The sequence below is a fragment of the Selaginella moellendorffii genome, unplaced genomic scaffold (assembly GCF_000143415.4).
Source record: "Selaginella moellendorffii unplaced genomic scaffold, v1.0 SELMOscaffold_13, whole genome shotgun sequence".
NCBI lineage: Eukaryota > Viridiplantae > Streptophyta > Lycopodiopsida > Selaginellales > Selaginellaceae > Selaginella > Selaginella moellendorffii.
Window position 1 is genome coordinate 223,191 of NW_003314274.1, and position 25,741 is coordinate 248,931.

The following is a 25,741-nucleotide window of genomic DNA, read 5'->3' on the forward strand; positions in this document are numbered from 1 at the left end:
AATTTATGTTTATACACAATATAAAACAAATTTATGGATGAGGATTCATCCATTCATATAAAATCTTGTTGAGAATGCATCCTTTCTATATAATTAGGAAAACTAATATATATATATATATATATATATATATATATATATATATATATATATATATATATATATATATAAAATATATATATATACTATCATTTATAAATTTTTAAAAAAATTAACATATAATATGAATGTATCTTATGTTAATAATAAAATAAAATAGGGTCAAGTAGTTTCTAGCCTCGAGGGCCCAAGGTTATTCAAAGAACCTCGGGCCCCCGGACCTGGAAAGTGCTTGAGGTCCAGCTCGGGCTCCCCACGTCGGGCACTTTTTGGCCTCAAGGGCCCGAGGTTATTCAAATAACCTCGGGCCCCTGGACCGGGAAAGTGCCCAAGGCCCAGCTCGGGCTCCCCACCTCGGGTTGAAAACTATTACTGACATTATTACTGACATTTTGATATATGACAAGATTGTTTTCTCAAATAAAGATTCATTTAACTTGTTAATATTATATTCCATAATGCAAATTGGTATTCTCACATGCAACTATCAATTTGTAATGCTTGTGTATTACTATCTCATCCTTCAATATCTTGTCAACAATTATATATGAAGTGATAACACCCTTTATATAGTAGTTGCAGTAGTGCTTAAGAAAACTATAAAAGCCTAACCCAAGAAAAAAAAGGCATATTAGGCATCTTAGTATCAAACTCTCAATTTTTTCATTAATTCCCACTAAATCAAGAATGAATTCTTCTATGGATTGGGTGTAGTAGATTTCAACTTAAGGAAACTCCCCATCATTAACTTTGTTAATAGCTTAAAAAACCTATATTTTACACTAACCAATGCATTATTTCCGAAGGGGATATTATTCCTCACCATGAAGCAATAGTGGGTATGTGTTCATAATTTAATTTTGAATTTATTGTACATCCACACTTTTAGACCTGTTGTTAGGCAATTGCTATAGTGCTTAAGGAAATTTTGTAATGAAGACATTTTTCTTGTCCAAAAAAACAGTAGCATACTAGACATTGAATATAATAACAATTTGTGATTTTAAGCAATTTTGACATATTAAGAGCATGATCTTGCAAAAACATGTGGCACTACTCTTGAAGTGTTGGAGGTATCCCTCTCTAGTAACAATATTCAAAATTTTGTATATAGAGAGCTTTAGTTCAACTTCATAAAAACCCCAATAGAAAAAAGATTGTAATGTGGTTATAGTGGAGGTGAATGTGGAATGTTGGTAAACTTTAGGGATGAAGGTGGAGACTAATATAAGGTGTTAGGGACTCATGTACAAGTAGCAATGACTTTCCTTTGAGCCATTTCTATATTAAAGTTTTTAGGAGTGTAAGGATAATAAAAATACTATAATAACTAACTTTTCTTGGCATTTATATATTAATTTTTAGTCTTGGGAATGAGGTTTATTTATTATGACATTAATAATACTCAGATTCTTGAAATGTCAATCTCAAAAATGAGATTTCATAATCATAGTCTACTTATGAATAGAAGAGCTAGAATTCTAGATACACATGCTAGAATATTTATCATTCTAATGACCATCTATATATATTCTTTTCTACACATGCCAACTTTCTAGAAAAATACACAATAGGGAAATATAAACTATATTATAGTAGCAGAATACGCAAGCACGTAGGCCCATATACATTCTCTTATATGAGATTATCTTTCAATCTTGGAAATGTAAATAAACTTGATTCTTTGATGTGATATCACTTTTGAATCTTTTAAAAGATTTTGATTTCTATTATTATTATTCACAAATGACTCTCGAAAAATGCTAGTGAGGATTCATCCCAAAATATACCTTAGTCTTCTCATATAGGAGGATTGCGCTATAGGAAGGCAAGTAGAGTTGTTTTATATGAATTAATATATAAATTACTCTATAGAAAGCTCTATAGAGTAGATTTGTTGGTTTTTTTTTTTTTTTTTGCTATGTTCATTTCTTCATTTCTTTTGTTCTAGACTATTGTTGTAAAAGTGATAATAGCCTTTACATTCCCAGGGTGGGTAATAAGGACTAAGAGTGTAATATGAAGATTATGATAGTGAAAGGAAATTAATATTCTTACATTGATTTTCCCTATTTATAGATTTTTTATTTTACTTAAAAACTCTAGAATGAATGAATAGTACCAATATACACTATTAATGGCTACCCTTTAAAAAATTTATCTTGATTCATATTTAGGATTTTTTAACAAATTGCAAGAAAATCAAATTATGATAGTTGTAAAGATAGTCTTTAGTAGGTTCTTATGAACTTTATCTTTTTTAAATAACTCAATTTAGTAGAAACTTTTGACCTAGGTATTTATATATTTTAATATTTTAAAGTTTGTCAGAACTTTAATTTTTTTAACATAGATTTTCTTTGTAAGAGTTATAGTTGACTACATTGACTTATATTGACTTGCGCTGAATTGAGCTCAACTCAAGTTTGGACCATCCCTATTGAGTTGTATCATCATTTCAAGTGCATGAGTGCCAAACAAATGTTACGAGATCATGACTATAATGTTGGTAGATGTCATCCTCACTAAAAAAATCAGAGTTGCTCAATGTCATGAACAAGGTTTTGCTTTTAAACATCAAACTACCTAGGCCTATATGGAGTTAGAAGTGAAATTATAAAACTTACACATTGATCTTTTGGCAAGCCAAGATAAATTTATTGACATCTAGAGGTCCCCTTGTATAGATATAGCTGACTAGAATGTTGATATGGTAGACAAGATCATTGCGAAAATGATCGTCAATACACTTCATCTAAGCCCCATATTAATGGTTATTGTCAATAATTTGGAACATTGTCCCTGCAAGCTATTGAGTCTTAGGATGTCTAATAAGTATATTATCAAATTTCAGGGATTTCCTCCTCTAAATAGGATCCCAACTATTCACAATCTTAGATGTAATGGTAATGATCTCTATTGTTCCTAGCTTGTAAAAAGAAACTAAAAACATGTCAATATTTGTTATGAGGCCATTCTATTTGAATAAGCTGTATATATCTGGATTGACATACTTGAATGTTGTGCACATAAAGTTCGTCTGCTGCAAATAGCAAAGGGGGATTTCTCTGATCAAGTCATAAGGACTTGGCTATTTAAGCACCTCAAGTGTTTGGTGAATTATTTTTTCCATTGTCCACATAACAATCTCTTGGAAATGCTTCTCCACCACATTGTTAGGAAGGTTTGCAACTCTTTCAGCTCTAAGCTGTTCATCAAATTCCCTATTGTGAACATTACTAGATTGCCTAACTTCAAGGATTTATGCTGGTGGTGGGCCAATGAGGAGTAAAGGTGGTGGTAGCAAGGGTGGAGGCAATGGTGGCAATGGCGATAGTAATGGTGGTGGTGGTGATAACAGTGGTGGAGGTGGCGATGGCAGTAGCAATGGTGGTGGAGGCAATGGATCTCTAACCAATTGCATCTCTATTGATATGCCAATGGATATATCAATTATAACATCTTTATTCCTATTTTCGTGTTTTTTCCTGGCTCCAACAACTTTTTTAAGTGGTACTATTTTCCTTTTTTACAAGAGAAGAAATTTTGTTAGTCAAACTAAACAAAGATAATAAAAAATTCAAACAGTCAAAGATTAAAAAAAAATCAAGTGGGCGCAAAGTCCATCTTGGGCACTTTGGGTGTCTAGAGGACTGAGGTTATTCAAATAACCTCAGCCCCTCAGGCCACCAAAATACCTGAGGTCAAACTCAGGCCCACCACCTCGGGCACTTTGGTGGCTAGAGGGGCCAAGGTTATTTGAATAACCTTTGCCCCCTAGGTAGCCAAAGTGCCTGGGGTGGCCAACCTGAACTCAACTTGGGGCACTTTGGAGGCTCAGGGGGTTGAGGTTATTCAAATAACCTCTGCCCCCCAAGCGGTTAGAGTGCCCGAGGTGGATAGTTCGAGCTCGACCTTTGGCACTTTAGAGGCATCATGGGCCGAGGTTATTCATATAACCTCTGCCCCCCAGGTGGCCAAAGTGCCTAAGGTGGCTAGACTGAACTTGACCTCGCTAGAAGAGGAGCAGGAAGAAAAAGTATAGAAGTAATCAAATGGAAACTCATCCTTGGTGGCATTGTTGCTTAGCTTCCAGATCTCTTGATCCTGCTGAATCTTTCACACTTTCAATCAACTTGCACATTTGATCTTTTGCACTTTTGATCTCTCTTAATCTCAACTCATATTCACATTTGTGCGCTTCATCTCCTACACTCTCCTGTGCTTGATCTCTCGCACTCTCCCACTCTTGATCTCTTGCAATCTCCCGCACTCAATCTCTCACACACTCTCCCACCCTCAATCTCCTGATCTCTCGCATGCTCCACCTAATCTTGGCAGCTACCCTAACCCTAATCTCAATGGCTCCCCTAACCCTAACCAATCTTTCATCCTGGTTGTTCATTTCGAATAACCTAAATCTCAACCGTCTTCAATCTTATTTTATCTTACCATTACTATTATATGTGAATTATGGTAATTTATTTTGTATATTTTAAAAACAATAACTAGCACCTATCAATGTTAGAGATATGATATTAGTTATTTCTAAATTATCTAGAAAGGATGCATTCTTATTAATATTTTATACATATTTTAGAATTGTTACAAGAACTTTAAATAGCATAAATAAGGCACATTAAAATATGTTGTACTATATTACTCAATGAATAGATGAATCCTCATCCAAAAATCTATTTTATGTTATATTAGATCCTAAAAAATAGGCACGTGCTTTAAATGATATTGAGTAGTGTTCACATTTATGGATAAAACTTAAGTCATACTAAGAATCAAATCTGTCATAGAAGAATAAGTTTTGATAAGATTTATCATTATCTATCACTTAAGATTTGACAACCTGGCACATCACACGTATTGACAGTTGGATTAGATCTCTTAGACTGACATGATATAGTAGAATGTCATTACTAATATCATTATTGACTATCAAACTTCACGTGCTGAAAATCTTTCTTTGGATTTATGTGCATACATGCATTAGACATCATAATAGATGACAGCAATATTAATATTGTCACACTTGCACATGTTAAATTTGCTATAGAATTTAAATTCATTTTATACATTGTTGACATTCTTCTTATTACTCTCCTTAACTTTCAATTATATTTCACTGTGGATTTTTACAAGCAACATAAAGAGAGAGAGAGAATTCTAAAACCTATTGAGAAGGATGGAGAAGTTTTTTCTACATTTCAAGATCACCCACCTCTTCCATTCTCTCAAAGTATTATTTTTGAAAGTTTTTTATGTTGGCGTTTTGATCTTGTCTTGGCTCTATTTTTTTAGATGCTATGATTTGCAATAACACCAATATAATTGCATGCTCGGAGTTTCTTCATTTTAGTGTGGATAAGGGTAAACAACAATGAAATTTATAGAATTCCAAGTCAAAGGAGATTCAAGTTTTTGGATCTCCAGTCAAAGTGCCAAGATGCACTCTAGCCAAAGTAAATATGAAGTAAGAGTCAGTCATCAACCTCTCCTTCTCTTTTAGTTCAAGTGGAGAAGTCATGTTAGTGTCAAGACCCCTGACAAGATCAAGATTGGAAAATGCAAAAAGACAAAGAGAAAAGCTAGTGGAAACAAAGAAGAGGCCTTAGACTGGCGTTGATTCAGATTGTGGAGAAATGGAACAAGGCTAACCTATATATACTATAGGTTGATGAAGCTCCACCACTCTTGGATCGAGGATGGCCTAAATATAGCTGAGGTCGAGGAGGCACCACATCATCATCAGGAATGTGGCTCGAGACTCAGGAATCGGGAAGTGTCTCGAGACTCAGGAATCGGGAAGTGTCTCGAGAGTCAGGAATATGGTCTGCAAGTCAGGAATCCGGCAAGAGTCAGGAATGTGGCAAGAATTGGGGGATTCCTGACAGCACCCCCTCCTCAAGAACGAGTGGAACGAGGATGTGAACGAGAACGAAGAGGAGGATGAGATGAGCGGCGAGGGATGGGAGATGGAGAAAAAGAATGAGGACTAGGATGAGAAGGATAGCAGCGGTGGAAGTCCTGAACAAGGTCAGGAGAATGAAGTAGGTTGTTTGCAGGTTCCCAAGTGCGTTCCTCAGGTCCGTAACCCTTCCAGTCCACTAGATAGTAGAGTTTAGACCGTGAAATCTTGGAATCAAGGATGTCCTGAACCTCGTACTCAGACCCATCCTCGAGCTGCACTGGTGGAGGTGGAGGAATGACCCGATTTGGAATAGGACTGGGAATATAAGGCTCAAGGAGAGAGGAGTGAAAAACGGGGTGAATTTGATATGAGGAGGGAAGTGCAAGGCGATAAGTGACAGGATTAATGATGGCAGTGATAGGGAAAGGACCAAGGCGTTTGAAATCGAGTTTTGGACAGGGCCTGGTGGTGGAGATATTTCGCCTGAGGAGCCAAACTTTATCCCTGATATTGTAAGGGGGACAATCCTGACGAATGCTTTATTTCGTTAAAGTGGGACTTATTCAGTAAAGTGGGACATTAATTAGCATGTGTCCACATGCCATTTTCTAGTACTTAATTAATATTTATTAATATTTCTATCAGTTTTTTAATTTATTTTTTTATATTTCACAATATTATAACACAAAATCATATGAAAAGTTTTTAATTTATAAATTATAAAGTTAAAACTTCAATTTTTTATTGTTATTATAAAAATGGCATGTGGCCACACACCATAAGTGGGATAATGAAAAGTCCCACTTTAACGAAATAAAGCATACGATGGACATTGGCAAATGTTTTATGAAATTCCTGAGCACGATGGAGGTGGAAGGAGATGGAGTTGTGGATTTCTTGGAGGTTGGAGATAAATGCCTCAGAGCGGGGATTTGAACGAGAGGATTCAGATGGAGAAGGAAGTGAGAGATTGAATCGGGGATTTCGGCCAGAGTTCGCAAAGAAGGGGGAAACTCGAAGAGAGGAGTGAACAGAGTTGTTATAGGAGAACTCAGCAAGGGGAAGGATATTGAACCAGTTATCCTGATGATAGTTGATGAAGCACCTCAAGAATTGTTCCAACGTCTGAATCGTTCGCTCGGACTGCCCATCAGTTTGAGGATGATATGCCGAAGAGAGGTTGGCCTTCACTCCAAGCAGCTGCAAAAACTGTTGCCAGAAATGAGAGATGAACTGAGGCCCCCGATCCGAAACCACATCTGTAGGAATCCCATGAAGTCGGAAAATTTCCCTGAATACCAGTTTTGCCATGTCCTCGCCCGAAAACTCCTTGGTACATGGCAAGAAGTGCGCCATCTTTGTGAAGCGATCCACCACGACTAAAATGCTGTTGAAGCCTCCAGAACTCGGAAGATCACTCAAGAAATCCATGGAGATGGATTCCTAAGGACCTGAAGGGACCGGAAGGGAACGAAGCAAACCTGAAGGAAGGTGGCGAGGTACCTTATTCCGGGCACAAGTGTCACAGGAGGTAACAAAAGCTTTGATGTAATCGTCCATGTGAGGCCACCAAAAGTCCCGTGCAACTAGCTCATAGGTTTTCGCAATGCCAAAGTGACCAGCAGTCGGGCTATCGTGGCACGCCATCAGGACCAACCTTCGAGCATCACCTTCAGGAACGTAAAGCTGCTCCCCACGGTACAATAACCCATCTAAGAACTCGAACTCGTCAAATCGCCGGCAGTCGGGAGTCACTGGGTGTCCAGCCTGAAGATGGGGGAAAATGTCGCTAACTTGTTCAAACCTCGGTAGTCGATGACTAGCTGCAAGCTCCTATCCTTCTTCTTGACAAAGAAGACAGGCGCTCCAGCCAGGGACTGCGAATGCTGAATGTAGCCCGAGGCAAGGTTCTCATCCACGTACTCTTTGAGGGCCTTAAGCTCGGACGAGGATAACCCATAGATAGGCCCCCACGGAGGTGACATTCCTTCCTATAAATCAATGGGACAATCATAAGGCCGATGAACAGGCAGTACACTAGCTTTTTTCTTGTCAAACACATCCCCAAAATCATGATACTTCTCAAGAAGATTGACAGGAGAAACATGCAAAGCAAAAAGAAAAAGAGGTTCTTCATGAAGGAGTTCTTTCATAGTGATTGTGGAGATAGGAGGAGGCGTATGACTAAATGGAATGATGAGACGAGGATACGGTCCAGTGTAAGATGGAAGAGAGGAAAAAGAAGAGGGTGAAAACTTTATAGAGTCAGGAACAGAACCCCGATTTGAGTTTAGGGAACTTTTCCTGATTCGGACTCAATGAACAACAGGGGAAGCCATGGGAGAGATGAGCTGTAATTCCTTCCAACAGATCTGAGGCTGATGTAGTTGGAACCAAGGAAGACTGAGCACCACAGAGGAGGACTTGCTGTTGATGATGTTGAAGGTGATATCGGTGACGGTGGACCCGATGTGTACTCGAACAGGCAACGTTTCCCTAAGTCCAGAAGATGGAGACACAAAATGCCCGCCAATGCCTTCAACCCTCAAATCCCGTATGGTAGGAGAAAGAGGAACGTGATGTCGTGATGTCGGGCAGCAAAGTCCATGTCCATGAAGCAGGAAGTTGCACCCGAGTCCAGTAATGCCAGAGCCTTGAGTCCTGATTGTCTGGTGAAAGAAAGGAGACATGGGACTCGGATGTTGCGGGAATTGGTGGTGGCTTTGATGAAAGGTGGTGAGGAGCTTGATAAAGAAGAAAAGTGATTTTTATTCGGGGAGTCCAAACAGACAGCTCCTACTTTGTTTGGACAGGGTCGTTTCCCGACTGCAATAGAGGTGGACTTTGAGGCAGAGTGAACTCGAGCAGTCGAGGAGGCTTCTTGGGACATACAGCTGCTTTGTGATTAGGATCAGCACAATAGAGGCAAAGATTATGAGATATTCGACGTTGCTTCTCAGCAGGACTCAACTTCCCTCTAATGAGTCGGGGAGTACCAGAAATATCCATCGGAACTGGAGCAGTAGGTTCAGGAGTATGCCCCGAAGACTCAAGCTGGGATTCCTGAGTCTGGGACGGAAAAACAGCGGCGCGGCGACTTTCCTGACAACGTTCAAAGAGACAATTGTCACATCGAACAGCTTTGTTGATGGCATCCGACAGGTCCTTGGGATCCTCCATGGTGAGCAACAAATCCTTGACACCGTTGTTGAGGCCGAAACGAAATTGGTCAATCAGGGCCCGCTCATCCCACTGAGTGTCCAAAGCAAGGAGTTGGAACTCTGCAGCGTAGATCAAGGCAGGACGAGACCCCTGAGAGAGACGTCTCATCTTTGTGGTAGCAGCCCGAACCCGATCCATCTCGCCAAAACATGCTTCGAGCTTCTCTTTGAACAATTGAAGATCCATCAGCTTTGGAACCACGACCCCTTTCATGCTCTTCTCCAGAAGAGGAGAAAACCATGACAAAGCTGCACCTTCGAGCAACGTCCCAATCGCGCCGATTTGAGACTCGGGAGTAGGGTACCGCCGATGTTGAAGTGCGAAGATCAACTCCATCTGGTTTAGGAATCCGCGAAGCTCCGAACGCTTGCCTGAAAATTTCGCCAGGAAGCTCACCTTCGGTTCAGGAACTTTGCTGGATCCTTGAGCCGAAAGTGAAGCAAGCTCCTGCTACATGCGAAGAAGGGTCGCCTTCAGCTTGGTATTCTCAGACTGGATTTTTGCAAGGACTTCAGCAAAGAAATCAGGATGGCTTGGAGACTCCATTGGCAAGAAGAAAGGAAAAAGGGGGAAAAAAAGGCAAAGGTAATCAAACAATCAAAACGAGCTAAATCAAAAAACGAAAAAACACAATCTGAATCAAACTGTCAAGACCCCTGACAAGATCAAGATTGGAAAATGCAAAAAGACAAAGAGAAAAGCTAGTGGAAACAAAGAAGAGGCCTTATACTGGCGTTGATTCAGATTGCGGAGAAATGGAACAAGGCTAACCTATATATACTATAGGTTGATGAAGCTCCACCACTCTTGGATCGAGGACGGCCTAAATATAGCTGAGGTCGAGGAGGCGCCACATCATCATCAGGAATGTGGCTCGAGACTCAGGAATCAGGAAGTGTCTCGAGAGTCAGGAATAGGAAAGTGTCTCGAGAGTCAGGAATATGGTCTGCAGGTCAGGAATCCGGCGAGAGTCAGGAATGTGGCAAGAATTGGGGGATTCCTGACAGTTAGTGCCAGCACCATATTCACTAGCTCTATCTTTAGCAATATTCAAAGTCGTTAGTGATGCTTTTTAATTTTCACAGCTCTCAATCAATATGCACTTGTTTTTATATAGGCTCATGAGCAAGCTTCCATCCTCTTACAACAGCAACATTTTCTTCGAGCTACCACCTTTTATTAGTAGCATAGGTTCCAAATAGAAGGGGATATAAACCAAGCAAGATGTCCACAATTGGTATAAGATCAAGATCACACACTTTTAGCATTTCAAAGGCATAGTGTCTATAGTTAGGTAGGCATTTAAATTGTGTGGATGAAGCATATAATCAAGATTGCTATAGAAATTTTATATTTTTTGAAGGGTTTGCAATCAATCCTCCTGCCTATGATACCATTGTTATTGGATTCAAGTGTTGATTTTGCAAAACCACCATGCTATTTGCGAGGTCAAAATGTATTATTTTCTTCCGCAAGATGGAGTGGCTAGAAGAGCTGCAGTGCATATTGACACACACATGCATCTAAGTTCTCTCAACTGTTTCAAAGATGTGCAGAAAGAGATTATGAGAAACTCATTTGCAACTCCAAAGCATATTTAGAGGATCATCCTCAAAGATTTTATCACAAATATCTTACTTAATTTGGGTTGCCAAAAGACTTAATTAAATGAGGCTAGCTTATAAAACTTACTATAAGGAGTATAACTTGCTACTAGTCTGAGGAGGTATGTTTGTTGTATTTCATACATTACAAACATATCTTTTTCTTACATTATATTGTTTAAAATAAAATCTTGGATGTGTGAATCTTGAGAGGGGAAGTTGCAATCAACAATTGACTCTATCCTTGAACTAAAATGGACTTGTCTATACTAGTTCATTCATGGAAGTTTATTTCTAGACTAAGTGATGAATGAGTAGAAATGCCCTTTCGTTTTCAAGATGTCTACAATATGCTCTGCCTTTGGTGTAGATCTTATCTCTTGAATGGACATGTTTGGGTTTAATGACCTTGCAAATGCATAAGTACATTTTGACCATATGGGGCATGTATCAGGTTGGACAACCATGGGAAAACATGTATATGATCCAAGGTAATTTTTATTCTCATTATATTAAATGGTTGTAATATTTATGTTTTCGCAGGTTATATTATAATTTAACAATTGCAACAACAGAGTTTAAAATACTAAACCAGACAGCCCAGGAAATATTTTAGAAATCCCTCTCCGATATTGTACTAAAGTGCACTAGTAAGCTTATAAACTTTATGGTTTCATGGTAGATAGGGCTGGTGCAAATTAAAATGTTATTTGAGCAATTTTTGGGAATGGTCAGCCATTAGAAGGTTGTGAGAGAACTTGTGAATTTTACTACCACTTTCACCATAAGTCCTTTTTTTGCAAAGGAGTGATTTTACTGCATATAGTGCTTGTATATCTTTATTTCTATTTTTAGCATCTCAAAAAATATTTTATAGTAGTCTTTAGGGTGTGTGATGTTGTAATGTGTCACAAGAGCATATATACTATCATACTGATCATTATCATTATTTCCACCAAAAGCCAAAAAACATATAAAGCATTTCTTGAAAATCATGGAATTGCAATTTTCTAAAAAAAGTAGGAGAGCATTCTTTTTCACCCAATTTATAACACCCTCTATCATTGCATTTATCTCCAACTCATGATCACTATTTTCATTATCTTCTCTTTCTTTCTCTTGTGTGATTTGGTTATACTGTCAATAAAATAATTATTGCATCTCTTATCCCTTAAACCCTAGAAAGCAAGATTGTGAAAGTTAAAATTACCAAGACTAGAACTTATAGACATTTGTGTGTATTTCCCTCTCTTCGAATGAGAGTGCGAGTGAAGATCCATAAATTCTAGATAATATTCTATGACAAACCCTTCAAAAATGTATTTTAAAAAAAAATCAAATCTCTCTTTTATATGCAACAAGCTTACATCAATGTTTATTTTTTCCTTTTAAACAATTATATGGCCTTATATAGAATTTTATTTCAAATTTAATAATTTTTAAATTCTGACAAATCTAATATTTACTAGCCAAAAAGCACAGAGTACAGATTTAAAGAAGTGACAAGAATACTTTTTTTGCAAACATTTTATTTTATGTTTTAACAAATACTCTACACATTATATAGATAAATATGTTCTAAAGGACACTTCTTGACTTAATAATTTAAATATTTACTACCTGTTATAATAGGGAAGTTGTGAAATTATTAAGTTTGCCATAACTTTAATATTTTAAAGTTTATAATGTTTGTATTAAATTACAATTGAAACTTAAGCTCAACTCATAAGCTCAACTCTTCAACTTGTGAGCTTAAATATGGTCCACACTCTATTAAGCCATTAATATGCTAAAATAGCACCAAATTCTATTTGCTCTATTTTCCATGTTAGTTTTGATATTAAGATGCTAAAAACTCTAGGACTATTCTAATGTTACTTTATGTTTTTATTCCTTCCCTCTTTGGCTATATGCTCAAAAATTACTTTATGCTCTTGTTCTATATGCTTAGGAGTTCGGATTTATCTTTTTGTTTAATGCTTAAGGCCTTGAAACTTAAATTTTACTCTATGGTTATCCCATGGGAAATTACCATAGAGTATAGGGTGAAAACCATGTGTGCTATTTTTAATATTAGAGAATTAGTTTCAACAAGTACTATCCAATGAGATTATGCAATGAGATTAGTTGGTTAATTTCATTGTATATGCAAAGATGAAAATGAAGATTCAAGTGGATATATGTTAATTATTATGGCTTTGTATATGTCCTTGGGTATAAATTTTGGCATGCACCATTTTGTACCATATTGTATGAACTTATGTTTAGGCTCATAGGATGGATTTATGATGTACCATTTGCACAAACTTAAAGCATATTAGCAACTAAAAATTACATTTTGAGTGCCCATCCATGACGATGGCCAGGGCAACAATGGCTTTGGTCTGCTCACCAAGCGCCATGTCATACTCACCCTTTCACGAACGGTGAACATGGCAGTCCAATGGATCCTGCTGAAGAGAGAGCTAACCAGCAAGGAGGCAGTTAGACAATTGGCCAGAATTTGGAAGCCCTCATTGGTGAGCACACAATGGAAAAAGCTTGTCAATGGTGTGCATACAAAAGTCCTTGACGAAGATCAACCTAACAAGCTAGAAGGCAAGCTAACATAAGCTATGCAGACCATGGAACTTGGATTGAGAAAAAGTAAAAGCTTTGCAATAAGGTAATGAAGAAGATGAACTCACCAACATTTTATTTTTGAGTGCAACTTCTGATTTACATTGACAATCCCTGAGTGAATTTCTACTAGCAGCCACTCATCAGCTCTTGCGCATACTACTGCTAGACTAAGGCAGGTCTTAGTCTAATCAGAATATTATCCTGATTGTTGTCACCTACGCTTTTGTCATTGTTTGAATGATTGCCTTTAACACTTGTATCTCAGAATCCTTCCTGGTAAGATCTTCCTCTTTCTTCCTGAACTCCTCCAAATGCAGCTTGAAAACCTCTACAAACAACCCAAGCCTATTGTTGCAAACCAAAAACCAAAGATAACATACTTGTTGTGTTCTCAAGCTCTTGCAACACCTCCTGACAGTGAGCCTCAGCCGCTCGCTGCAGAGACTCGGCACGCTTCTTCTCTACCCGAGCCTGGCGCGCAGCAGCAATGGCAGAATCCAGCTCCTTCTCCAGCGCACGGATTCTCCTCTCCTGGGCCTATAGATGGGAAGGACAGACAAAACAGATCTCTACAAGAGAACTTCCTTCTTCGCGAGAATTACGATCGTACCACGGCACTGCGGGATTGACGAGCATTCGAGGCGGCATGCCCGAAAGCCTCCTCGTCCATGTACACGGCCTTGTGCAGCAGGAATCCCGAGAGCGATTCCACAACGTCGCCAATCTGCGAGACATTGCTCAGCGCCGCGGACCATCGATCCGACCCCGCCACCGCCGCTGGCTCCACATTGTGAACTCCTCCAATTGAGCCCTCCAGAGACATTACTACAAACCCTAAATCCAAATGCCACGATGGCTTATCCATGTCATGACACGAGGAATAGGCAAGGATGTCCACGTCTACGCCCAAAGAGCCAGAGATGACATTGCTAGCGCGCCTGTGAACAAAGCCAAGTAGGACATGAGCTGCAAGCGGCGGTCACACCTCATCCTCTTGCTAATGAAATCGGCTGCTATCAAATCTACCAGCGACATGTACACGAGAATACCCGCCGAGACCGAGTTAAAGAAGCCTTCCATGATGAGAGCCTTGGGACTGTTGGCCTTGTAAATCTCCGATATCCCCATGCCCATTCCAATGCCGAGCGGTGTCGTGACCGAGAAGAAGAACGCCATGCAAGAGCTCGACCACGACTTGAAACCGGCCTGCCAACCAAAATACAAAAGCTCACTTAACAGAAAGATTGATCTCACACTCACCTGAGAAATGCAGCCACCGAGAGCAAAGCCTTCGAAGAACTGGTGGAATGAGAGAGCCGCGAGCAGCGGTCTGATTGTGCACGGACTCTGCGAAACTCCGAGAGATAAACCGATGATGACAGAGTGCGTAACGATCCCAAGCTCCAAAACCTTGCGAACAAAGTCACAATGTCACAGAGTCACGAAAAAAGAGAAGGTGAGTACCTGCGAGATCACGACATGCCTGATAGTCGTGTGTTCGTCTTCGGGAGTTCCGTGAGCGTGGCCGACATGGCCGTGAGAGTGAGCGTGAGTCGAGTCCATGCACGAGTGGTGTCCCTCCGGATGGCTGTGCCTGTGAGACGAGGCGTGAGCTCTCATACCAACAATGTGCATCTGGTTCGCTCGTTCACTGCTTCCACTGGCACCTCCATTCACTCCTCCGTGTTCCGGATCGCTGGAAGCAGCTGCGTAGATCGAGTCGTGCTCGCTGCCTATCGTCTCCGAGATTGCCTGCTTCTTACTGGCGTGCTTCTTCTCAAAGTACTCGGTCCCCGCAAAATCTACCACCAAAGTCCCCAGAGCTGCTATCATCGCAATGAAGCCCGCAAACGGGAACTTCCTCCACGGAACCTCCGCGAGACACTGGTTTGTCAGCGCCTCCATTGCGTCGGGTAGTATGTGAACAAAACCGGTTGCCAGGATCACCCCTGCCGCCAGTGCCTTTGCGAGGAAAAAGACGTTCCCGTCTGGTCTTATCACCTTGAGCCGTCGACCAACGAGAGGCAACGCAACTCCAAAAGCTCCGGCCACTAGAATCGCCACCATCGCCGCGGCCTTGAGCTTCAGCGCCTCGGGCTTGTTCCGGCAGTCGAACTCGGTCGCTGGGACGCAGCTCGCGTCGCCAACAGCCGCCATAGAAAAAAGTCCCCCTGGAGAAAACAAATGAAGTTCTTCAAACGAAGAGGCCAGTAGGTAAAATGGAAACGATGAGTTTAAGTACCAAGTAAAAATTCGTCAAGCACGCATTCTTTGTCAATCTTCCAGGAGAGGACCAGTTTTCCACTGGAGACGATCGAGCGAACCTAAAATCAGCGATCAGCCAGGCAACACAGAGAGGAAACAACACAGAGAGGAAATCTACAAAATCACTTAGATTTTGGGGATGAAAGCCTCCTCTCGGTTGATCAATACCTGTCCAGAGCCGCGATCCGATTGTCAGCCATTCTAAGCTGTCCATCTTGCAAGAAAGAAGAGCTGTGGATCGATTCACGGGATAGAACGCCCACCCTAGGGACAAATCATCGATTCAACAGGAGCATGGTGAGATTTCGAAAAGACTAACCGGAGCGCTCCTCGAGAAAGCTCGAATTTCTCTTCGACGTGACGCCTTTAGCTAGATAGGTCAATGCGGCACGATAGAATATTCTCTCCTTCCCGTTTACACCAAAATCGTGACTGAATATGTCTGACGGATATTCTGTCACCTCGTCATTTTAGGGTTTATCGTTTATCGCGAGTGGAGCATCGGCCAGAAAAAATGGAGGATCGCGATGGCGATCTGGTCCGGGAAGATCCAGCAGCAGCAGAGACATCGCCAGCAATGGATAATGGAGATCCAGCAGCGGGATTGGAAGGAAGAGGTAACGCAATCGCTTCCAAGAGCACAGAGGAAGCGACGAGCTCGCTCCAGGCGAGCGATTCCTCGGCCAGGGCATTTGGATTCACCAGGATCGAGGAGCCGCTTGCTGTGGAAGGAAGAAGGTGCGAGCTGTGCGGTCGGGGTAGTGAGACGATCGAAGAGCTTAATACCACGGCGATAGTCGCCGGTGGAGATAGCACTGTGGGAAGAGGTGGATTAGGACGATTGTTGGGGCCTATCTGTGACAAGATGGGCGTTGCCGCGGTGTGGATTCATCAGGAATGCGCAGTGTGGAGTCCCGAGGTGAGCATACATAGTAGTTTTTCTCAAAGAAATTTTTTTTTCTCTTGTTCATAGGTCTATTTCCTTGGTGTTGGATGCTTGAAAAACGTAAAAGCTGCTCTTCGACGAGGAAGATTTCTGAAATGCAGTCGCTGCAAGCAGCCCGGTGCCACGATCGGTTGTCGAGTTGCTCGCTGCCCTCGGACATATCATCTGGTAAGAACTTCTAGTATTTTGCAGCGATCATTGGTCGTTCCTCTCTCAGCCTTGCGCTCGACAATCTGGCTGCAGCTTCAACCACAAGCGCTACCTTATGTCCTGCGCCGAGCACGTGAAGCTGTTTCTTCTGCAAGACAAAAAGAGACTGCGGGAGTGCATGATCGACGACCAGCTTTCCAGAAAAAGCTTCAAAGAGACCAAAGTTGCGGAGAATGCCGAGGACGATGAGTTTCTGAAGCGTGAGAAGAAGAGACTGCATCGCGATCTTGCTCGGCTAGCTCCAGTAGTGCTCGGGGGTGATAGTTCAACGGCACAGGGTGATGCGTTTAGATACGAAGGCTGGGAATCTATCGGTGGTCTCCGGAACGTAGTGCAGTGCTTGAAGGAGATGGTAACGCTGCCTTTGCTTTACCCGGACATCTTCCACAAAGTTGGGATAGTGCCACCTCGTGGGGTGCTTCTGCATGGTTACCCTGGTACAGGCAAGACACTTGTTGTGCGAGCTCTTCTAGGCGCTTGTGCTCGCGGCCAGCAGAAGATATCGTACTTTTCTCGGAAGGGAGCAGACTGCTTGGGAAAATACGTTGGCGACTCCGAGCGGCAGCTTCGCTTACTGTTTCAGCTAGCGGAGCAGTCTCAGCCTTCCATCATCTTCTTCGACGAGATCGATGGACTTGCTCCGAAGCGAACGAGAAACCAGGATCAAACGCACAGCTCAGTTGTTTCCACGCTACTCGCCTTGATGGATGGTCTCAGCCCGAGGGGCTCGGTGGTGGTCATAGGGGCTACTAATCGTCCAGACTCCCTCGATCCAGCACTGAGGCGAGCTGGACGTTTCGACCGTGAGATATTTTTTCCTCTGCCTTCGGTTGCGGATAGAGAAGCCATTTTGAGAGTCCATACGAAGACATGGAAGCACGGGCCTTCCCGTGAGGTGCTGTCACTAATGGCGAGATCCACAGTCGGGTTTGCTGGAGCGGACTTGCAAGCCTTGTGCGCGCAGGCTGCTATGGTGGCACTGAAGAGAACAGTCTGCCTTCAGGATCTTCTCAGCGTTCCGTCAAGAGAATCGACTGAACTTTTAGATTTGCATATTCAAGCGGAGGATTGGTTCGCTGCACTAGCTCAGGCTGGACCCCCATGCTCTCGAAGATTGCTCGGAAGTGCCTTGAGCGAGATACAAATCTCGCCACTGCCGCGGTATTTAGTTCCGGTCCTGCTAAGACCCGTTCTACGCGTCCTATCCCATCTCGAGTCCGACGGCAGGTTCTCGCTTCCTTTCCAGTTGCGAAAGCCGCTTGCTTTCGTCAAGGAAAAGAAGCTGGTTGATACTGCAACCTCGTGGTCGCCAGCGATATTGAAAGAGGTGGAGATAGCTTGTAAGGGAGCTGGGATAGTTGCTGGTGACGACTTTGAGGATGTGGATGGGAATATTGCCGTCGAAACGATATTGATGAAAAAGTTGGGGAACGCCTGGAAGACGGACAGCCTGCGGATACTACTAACGGGCACTCCAGGAGATGGGAAGAGTTTGGTGGCAGCATCGATTCTACACGTCTTTCAGTCTTGCATGCAGGTTTTTCTACTGAGCTTGCAAACTATGATCCAAGCAGGGTCAGGAGAAGTGTCGGAGGGGCTTATTCAGATTCTAAGTAAGTTTTTTTCTGGCATCATTATAACTGGACTTCACTTTATATTTTCAGGCGAGGCAAGAGCTGTTCCATCCGTCGTGTTTATGCCGAGAGTGGAGTCGTGGGCTTTGGAACAAGAGTGGGAAATTGGAAATGAAGAAGAAAAGTCTCTTGTTTCGTCTAGAGCGTGGGGAACCTTCTTGCAGCAAACTCGGTCATTACCTTCAGATCGTCCTGTATTCTTTTTGGTAAGCCGCTCTGTGCTCGCTCTTGTGCTCATTGCAATGTCTGTTAATGCAGGCGACCTGTGACGACCAACAACTTACGTCTGACGTTTTGAGTTTCTTCTCTGCTCCGACCTCGAGCTCAATGTCTACGCTAACACACCGTGCATGCGTCGAAGTTCAAGTGCCTACGGAGAGCGAAATCATGGAGGTTTTGGACCGTGCAGCGGATTCTCTCGCCCTTGATCTCTCAACAGCGACAAAGCAAACGTCTGTGACTGAAATAGAAACTATAGATCCTCCAGAGACAACAAAAGAAGCGAGCATTGCTGCGAGCCAAAGCGGTCCTATTGCACCCCCTCCGGAACCAGCGAAACAACGGTGTCCAACTCTTGACGCGGTTCGTCTCTGTGGTCACCAGCTTTTAAACTCTCCGCACTTCATGGCTATTCGACAAGCAACTCTGAGACTAAACGCCGGTCCGAGCCTATATCTCGAGAATCCTTACAGTGGACTCTGGGTGATGAAAACTGTCGAGAACGAAGAGGCAACACGAGGTGATACAGAAGAAGTGGCTCACGCTATTATCAACACCGACGAGAAAGTGGACGAGAAAGTGGACAACAGCAGTAATGCCAACGAAAACGCACTGGAATCGGCTCGTAGACGCGCCCTTGAACCAGACACAGAAGAGAATGGTCCAGACGACGCGAGCAGGACAGTACGAGGCCTCGATGCTGTGGCACTCAAGGCATGCAAAGGCTTTTACACAAGCGGTCTAGACATGAACTTGGAGCTCAAGTGTGTGATGGAGCTCCTCCGTGAGAAGCTGAACAGGAAATCGAGTAGAAGGAGCCAGTGGTTTCGTTATCAGCTTTTGGCTCAGGCCGGTGCTCTTCAAGATCTTATGGAGTGCTGGGTTCATGAGTTGAGACGGTATGCTCGTTTCTTTCGTTTTTTGGCTACTCACAGCTACTTTGTGTTGTAGGCTGGAAAGTCGTGACAGGAAGCCCAGATTGACGCAAGCTTCATCCGATGGTACTGTTCAAGAAGGCTCTGCAGATAGAAAGCTAGGTAGCTCAAGCAAGAGTGTGGCAAACCGGCGGAAAATGGGCAATTTGTCGCACCAGTCGCTTGAAAGCCTGAAAGCCACAGCCACGAAGCTTTTTGTCGATGTCTGGGATAAACAGGGGCGCAGTTTAATGGTGGATAAAGTCCATGACCTCGTCAGCGAAACGTCGGCCATGATATGTGGTGAGCTTAGGAAAAAGACTGATGTAGTTGCGGGACTTTCTTCCATAAGAAGCAAATGCTTATAACAAACTATAAACTCAGTTTTGCCTGCAAACCAAAGACAAAGTGTTAAGCATTTTTTTAATGCGAATTTGTGATTGACAATTGGAAGGAAAAAGTTTATAGTGTCTGGCTACAAAGGCATCAATAAAATACAATGATATAAACTTTTAAAAGTTTAAATTTAAATCTTTAAAAGTTGCAAAATATTAATGTAGTGGGATTTTGATAGCTATCACATTAATTTCAATTTAGATTACTCATTCCTATATATAAATTAAGATTTTTAGGCTATATATATATATATATATATATATATATATATATATATATTCCATTTCCATATTCCATACACTTACATTAGTAGAAATGGGAGGTAATTTTGATTGTCTTGAGGAGTATTTAGATTTATACTTTTGATTTAGATCTAGCTTTTATATCATTTAAATATCTTTTTTTATATAGCTTATTAATCTATTCTCTTTTGTTTTTCTTGTTTTCATTTATCTTCATGGCAAAATAGTAACCTCTTCCTTTTTGACTTTGGAGCAATAATTGGTGTAATTATTTGAGTTATGTGGTTGCAATTGAATAATCAAACTCAGTAAATAGAGCATTCATGATATATGGTACAATGCCTCCTCCTTTTATTGCTAATGGTTAGAGTTCTTTCGTAGGAATCTTGGGGATCATATATACAATTGATTTATTCACTTTATGGTAATTGTTACCTATCATTCTTATAATGACACTTAGCATTTGTATGTATTTCCTATATGTTTTAAAGAGATAGCTTTGCAATGGTACAATGGTTTGAAAGTAGCCACTCGTGTGAATTAGAGCATTTTCCTAGATGTCTATAAGTGCATATTTGGATATGCTAACGATTGTAAGGATGCCTTTTAATAATTGCATTGTTTTCATTAAAGGATATATGAGTGTCGCGAATGTGATTTCGGGTATTGAAAGATATTTGTTGGCCAGTCCTTATGGGCACTCTTTCCTTACTGCCATGACGGCAAAAGGTCAGTACTGCTGGTTCCCTTCAATAACCTTTTTTGTCCAAGTGTTAATTTACTGGGCTTAGCATCTGTACTTAGCCAAATGGACATAAGGTAGGAACTCCTATGTGTTTCTAGTTGAGCATTCTTGGCCTGGCTCTTAGTTTTCTTTTGCTCTGTCTTACACTGGCTTAGCAAGAACCCTCACATATTGAGACTAGTCCCTCAATATCACTAGATGATAGTTTACCGTGTCTACCAAACACCTTCGCTATCACACCCTTTGTGTTGGTCTCATTTCAGTCGCAAATGCTATTTATGGAAAGTGCCTGGATTAGCTCATTTGGCATATCTACGGAATGTAAAGATCGGCCTGAACACAATGGTGTTCATCCCGTGTCCAAATTCGCAATCTAAGGACATTCTATATTTAATAAGTTTCGAGCTTGTCCCAGAGACTAACTCTTGGTACTAAAAGAGGCTTGGGGTGAAAGCCCAAAGCGTGTGTTCCTCAAGGGGGGGGGGCTATGGGGGGTTCCAAATGTATAGTAGGGATAGTGGTTGGAATGCATGTCTGACCTAAGACATTAGTTTGGCTTTTGCTAGGCTGTGTTGCTCCTTGTTTTGCATCTGGCTTGGGTCTAAGCCCAAGCTCCACACTGCTCTAGTCGGTGGGGTACCCTCCTCCTCGCGTTAGGCCACCGGTATGCCAAAATTGTGCCAGACTCTGTTTGACACCATTTTGAGTGCAGGTGCTGGATATGGGGAGCTAGTGCTCGTGGGATTGTACCGGACCCTCGTTTCGTAGTGCAACGGGCTTAAAGTTCGGCTCCAAATTCAGGTGCGCTACATTTGGTATCAGAGGAATTGTCTCAGCGATTCCTATCCAACTTTTGTCAGATTTTCTGACTCAAGTTGCATACGCAGAGACTTTTCTAGTAGATCCGAAGCGACCTGTATAGGATTAGTTGGATTGCACCATTTGGTAAGAATGTTATATGCATGTTCAGTTACTGATAGAGGCATGCATGCAGCTAGCAGGATGGTGAAGAGGAACCGTGCTGATGACGCTAAAACCTCTAGACAGGCGAATCGAGAGGAGGAAACTCCTGCTAGAGATGCTGCGGAAGAGGCTGAGGCCAAGTCAGAAGAGGAAGAGCTGAATGCTGTAGTGTTGCAGCGTACGGCTCAGGAAGTTGAGATCGAGAATTTGCGAAGGGAGATTTGCAAATTGAAGAAGGAGAACAAGAAGAGGAAGAAAGAGGCTGAGGCAGCTAAACCAGCTAAGCCTAAGCAACCGGACTCCTCTTCAAGTTCTGAGGACGATGAAGTTCTGCAGCCGCCCCCGGTTGCATGAGTTTCAAAGTTCAACCCTCCGAAACCACCCAACTTCAGAGGTATGCGGAACTATCAGGTTTTGGAAGACTAGGTCTACGATATGGAGAACTACTTTATAGCAGCAGACGTAGATGATCATACAAAAGTTGTGTGCGCGCAATCCTTTCTCACTGATCATGCCAAAACTTGGTGGCACCAAGTGTGTGCTGAAAAAGGGCAGACTAGAAGTTGGATCAAGATGTGGTCTCGTATCCGTAAGGAATACTTACCGGATGATCTTGGTCTGAGACTTCGCGTAGAGCTGTGGCGGTTAAAGTAGCAAGGGGATCTCATGCATTATGTTAATGCGTTTGCTTAGAAGTGCATTATGATTGCAAATATGAGTGACGAAGATGCTCAGAGTTATTTCCTGGAGGGTTTAAGTTCACTTTCTCACAATGAAATTTTGAAGTTTAAGCCAAAGACGTACCTGGAGTGTAAGGAGGCTGCGCAACAAGTTGCCTTTAGTCACTCACTCATTGAACAATATCAACAACCATATGCTGGTAACTTGGATAAGAATAAAAATTCTGAGAATAAACAACATGATCAAAAACAAAGGGTGGAAAGTAGGTTCTGCCCTGGACACTCACAAGCAACGGTTAACAAAGGTGGTGGTGGTTGGAGACCACCAGCAGCTTCTTCTAGTCCTAGGCCCTCGGTTCCTCCTCCTAGTGGGTACAAGCAGCAACAACCTGCAAAACTTGCTCCTAGCGGAACAGGTAGTATGGGTCATTGCTTCCATTGTGGAGAGTCGGGACATAGGTCCTCAGAATGTCCCAACAAGCATAAGACAAGGTCTCGGGTTAATGTCATGAGGGAAGACGGTGGTGGTGAAGCTGAAGGGGTTGACGAGTTGGTCAATGCAAACTATGAGGAAGAAGAGGTGAGTAACTTTTGTTACTTTCCTCAAGCTTTTCTTGCAGTCAATGCAAACACTGATCCGTTGATGTATCTGGTAGGCTTTGTCCGTGGACACCGAATCCGAGTGATGATTGACATGAGAGCTACACATAGCGTGATATCCAAAGACTTAGTTAAGTTGTTAGGATTGAATGTTGAGCAAATGTCGCCTATGCACTTCTGGTTTGCGGAAGGTGGGCAAGTAGCCAAAAAGGTTGTGAGTGATGTTCCAATAAAGATATCCAAGTGAAAAGAAAAAGTGGACTTGGTAGTGTTGAAGATACTAGATTTTCAGATGGTGTTTGGTATGGATTTCTTCAACAAGTATATAAAAGGGATTTATGGTGCTGGACAAAGTCGTATCACGTTGAAGTCAGAAGGACGCCCTAATGTATCCTTTCAGTTGCAAAAGCATTCCTCAAAGGATTGGGATGCAAAGTTCCTGATTGCGAGGGCCGCTCAAAAAGCAGCTAAGAGGGGATGTCGGACCTTTTGGGTTCAAGTGATGGAAGCTGAGAGTGTTGGTGACTCAGTTCGAATCTTTGACAGAGTTGATCCTGTACTAAAGAGGATATTGGAGTTGTTGGCGAGGAATCAGGATATCTTTCTGAAGGATTTGCCACCAAGGCTACCTCCTAGCCATGAGGTTGATCATCGGATTGAGGTTATTCCGGGTTCTAAACCACCTACAAAAGCTCTATATCGGTTGAACATCAAGGAGATGGCTGAACTCAAGAAACAACTCACAAAGCTTTTTGACAAAGGTCATATCCAACCAAGCAAGTCACCTTATGGAGCGTCGGTCCTTTTTGTTATGAAAAAGGATGGAACCATAAGGATGTGTATTGACTATCGGGCACTCAACAAGATCACGGTTAAAAACAGTTATCCTTTGCCTTGCATTGATGACTTGTTTGACCAACTCTTAAAGGCTAAGTATTTTATACGACTTGATTTGCGGTCTGGGTATCATCAGATACAGGTGGCAGATCAGGATGTGAAGAAGACAGCCTTTAAGACTCGGTATGGATCTTATGAGTTACTTGTCATGCCGTTCAGGTTATGCAATGCTCCGGCAACGTTTAGCACTATGATAGATAGAATATTCGGAGATTATCTGGACACATTTGTTGTCCTACATATCGATGATGTTCTAGTCTTCAGCGAAACGTTGGAAGATCATTTGAAACACTTGGAGCTAGTGTTTCAAAAGTTACGCAAACACAAACTGTATGCTAAGGAAAGTAAGTGCGCTTTTGGACAATTGCGCGTAAACTTTCTCGGACATATAGTTGGTGGTGGCGTGATTGAAGTCAATCTAAAGAAGGTGGAAGCAGTGAAGTCCTGGGAAGTCCCGACCACTGTATCAGATGTTCGTTCCTTTCTCGGTTTGGCAGGATACTATCGCAAGTTTGTCCGCAATTTTGCAAGAATTTCTCTTCTGTTGACTGAGTTGACGAAGAGTAGTATTCCGTTTCATTGGACACCAGCTTGTCAGTGTGCTTTTGTATGGTTGAAGGAGATCTTGACTACGGTTCCTATTCTTAGGATCCTAGATCTTGATAAACCCTTCGAAGTGCATTGTGATGCGTCTGGCTATGCTATCAGTGCCATGTTGCAGCAAGATTGTGACAAAGCGGTTGGTGTTACGCTAAGGCGACATGGTTGTCCCGTTACGTTCTATTCCAAGAAATTGGATGAGACCCAACGAAGATGGCCAACACATGAGAAAGAGATGTTTGCTATAGTGTCAACCCTGGAATACTGGAGACACTACTTGGGTGAACATACCAAGGTTTAGACGGATAATAACACACTAAGCTACTTTGCTATGCAGCCTAAGCTTATGCCGAAGTAGGCTCGTTGGCAAGAGAAGCTTGCTAGATATGATATTGAAATCATATATAAACCTGGTAAAAACAATATTGTTCCGGATGCGTTGAATCGTCAAGCTCAATTCCGGGCAATATCGGCAATTAGTTCGGACTGGTTGGAGGTTGTTCGGGCTTCGTATGGAAGTGATCCATTGGCAAAGGCAATCTTATGCCGTGCAAGGTTGTTGAAGTAGTGCCCTGGTAGTGAAGCAGCGAAAGTTGCTAGTCACACTAATGCGAAGTTTCACTTCTCAGTTCGGGATGGGCTTATATTCTATAAGCATAAAAGATTGTATCAGGATTTGCAGCAGTTATTTCTGCGGGAACATCATGATGTTCCAGCAGCGGGACATGGTGGACAGCGAAAGACTTTAACTTCATTGAAAAAGGGATTTTTCTGGTCTGGTATGGAAGGTGATGTAGCGGACTATGTCCGTTCCTACCCTATATGCCGGCAATGTAAGTGCAGAACTGAGAAGCAAGCTGGGAAGTTGCAATGCATTCCAGCACCGGCATGGCCATTTCAAAGTGTGACACTTGATTTCGTCACTTACTTGCCGAAGTTTAAGGGTTATGATACTTTGAT

General features: G+C 42.0%; 3 protein-coding genes across 7 annotated transcripts; 1 reads left to right on the forward strand and 2 right to left on the reverse strand.

Annotated features, from left to right (window-relative positions):
* Positions 1–13,517: 13,517 nt before the first annotated feature.
* On the reverse strand, positions 13,518–16,113 carry LOC9645886 (zinc transporter 4, chloroplastic). 4 transcript variants are annotated; one of them, XM_024674811.1, is made up of 8 exons: positions 16,055–16,113; positions 15,904–15,999; positions 15,713–15,794; positions 14,935–15,641; positions 14,731–14,880; positions 14,081–14,676; positions 13,851–14,007; positions 13,518–13,798 (listed from the first exon to the last, which is right to left on the reverse strand). In XM_024674811.1, the coding sequence occupies exons 4-6, from the start codon at positions 15,625–15,627 to the stop codon at positions 14,371–14,373; spliced, it is 1,149 nt and encodes a 382-aa protein (XP_024530579.1). In that variant the 5' UTR covers positions 15,628–15,641; positions 15,713–15,794; positions 15,904–15,999; positions 16,055–16,113; the 3' UTR covers positions 13,518–13,798; positions 13,851–14,007; positions 14,081–14,370. The 4 variants fall into 4 exon arrangements, with proteins under 4 accessions (XP_024530579.1, XP_024530580.1, XP_002969921.2 ...); XM_024674812.1 differs by having other exon boundaries at positions 14,935–15,662; XM_002969875.2 differs by lacking the exon at positions 15,713–15,794.
* On the reverse strand, positions 13,816–14,293 carry LOC9646734. The gene is made up of 2 exons (XM_024674914.1): positions 14,081–14,293; positions 13,816–14,007 (listed from the first exon to the last, which is right to left on the reverse strand). The coding sequence occupies exons 1-2, from the start codon at positions 14,291–14,293 to the stop codon at positions 13,816–13,818; spliced, it is 405 nt and encodes a 134-aa protein (XP_024530682.1).
* A 109-nt stretch (positions 16,114–16,222) lies between the features above and the next one.
* LOC112346260 (ATPase family AAA domain-containing protein 2-like) lies at positions 16,223–20,060 on the forward strand. 2 transcript variants are annotated; one of them, XM_024674808.1, is made up of 6 exons: positions 16,223–16,654; positions 16,709–16,849; positions 16,899–18,504; positions 18,556–18,731; positions 18,784–19,643; positions 19,696–20,060. In XM_024674808.1, exons 1-6 carry the CDS (start codon positions 16,250–16,252, stop codon positions 20,024–20,026), a joined length of 3,519 nt encoding a protein of 1,172 aa, XP_024530576.1. In that variant the 5' UTR covers positions 16,223–16,249; the 3' UTR covers positions 20,027–20,060. The 2 variants fall into 2 exon arrangements, with proteins under 2 accessions (XP_024530576.1, XP_024530577.1); XM_024674809.1 differs by lacking the exon at positions 16,223–16,654 and having other exon boundaries at positions 16,764–16,849; positions 16,925–18,504.
* Positions 20,061–25,741: the final 5,681 nt, after the last annotated feature.

Bases quoted from the DNA above. Each gene is read 5' to 3' on its own strand.
- LOC9645886 (XM_024674810.1), bottom strand. From the start codon at position 15,949: ATGGACAGCTTAGAATGGCTGACAATCGGATCGCGGCTCTGGACAG. The intron at 15,663-15,903 runs GTATTGATCAAC...CTTCGTTTGAAG, and splicing joins CGGATCGCGGCTCTGGACAG to AACTTCATTTGTTTTCTCCA. The intron at 14,881-14,934 runs GTACTCACCTTC...TTTGTTCGCAAG, and splicing joins GGCATGTCGTGATCTCGCAG to GTTTTGGAGCTTGGGATCGT.
- LOC112346260 (XM_024674808.1), top strand. From the start codon at position 16,250: ATGGAGGATCGCGATGGCGATCTGGTCCGGGAAGATCCAGCAGCAGCA. The intron at 16,655-16,708 runs GTGAGCATACAT...TCTTGTTCATAG, and splicing joins GCGCAGTGTGGAGTCCCGAG to GTCTATTTCCTTGGTGTTGG. The intron at 18,505-18,555 runs GTAAGTTTTTTT...TTATATTTTCAG, and splicing joins GGGGCTTATTCAGATTCTAA to GCGAGGCAAGAGCTGTTCCA.
- LOC9646734 (XM_024674914.1), bottom strand. From the start codon at position 14,293: ATGTCTCTGGAGGGCTCAATTGGAGGAGTTCACAATGTGGAGCCAGCG. The intron at 14,008-14,080 runs GTACGATCGTAA...TCCCATCTATAG, and splicing joins GTCAATCCCGCAGTGCCGTG to GCCCAGGAGAGGAGAATCCG.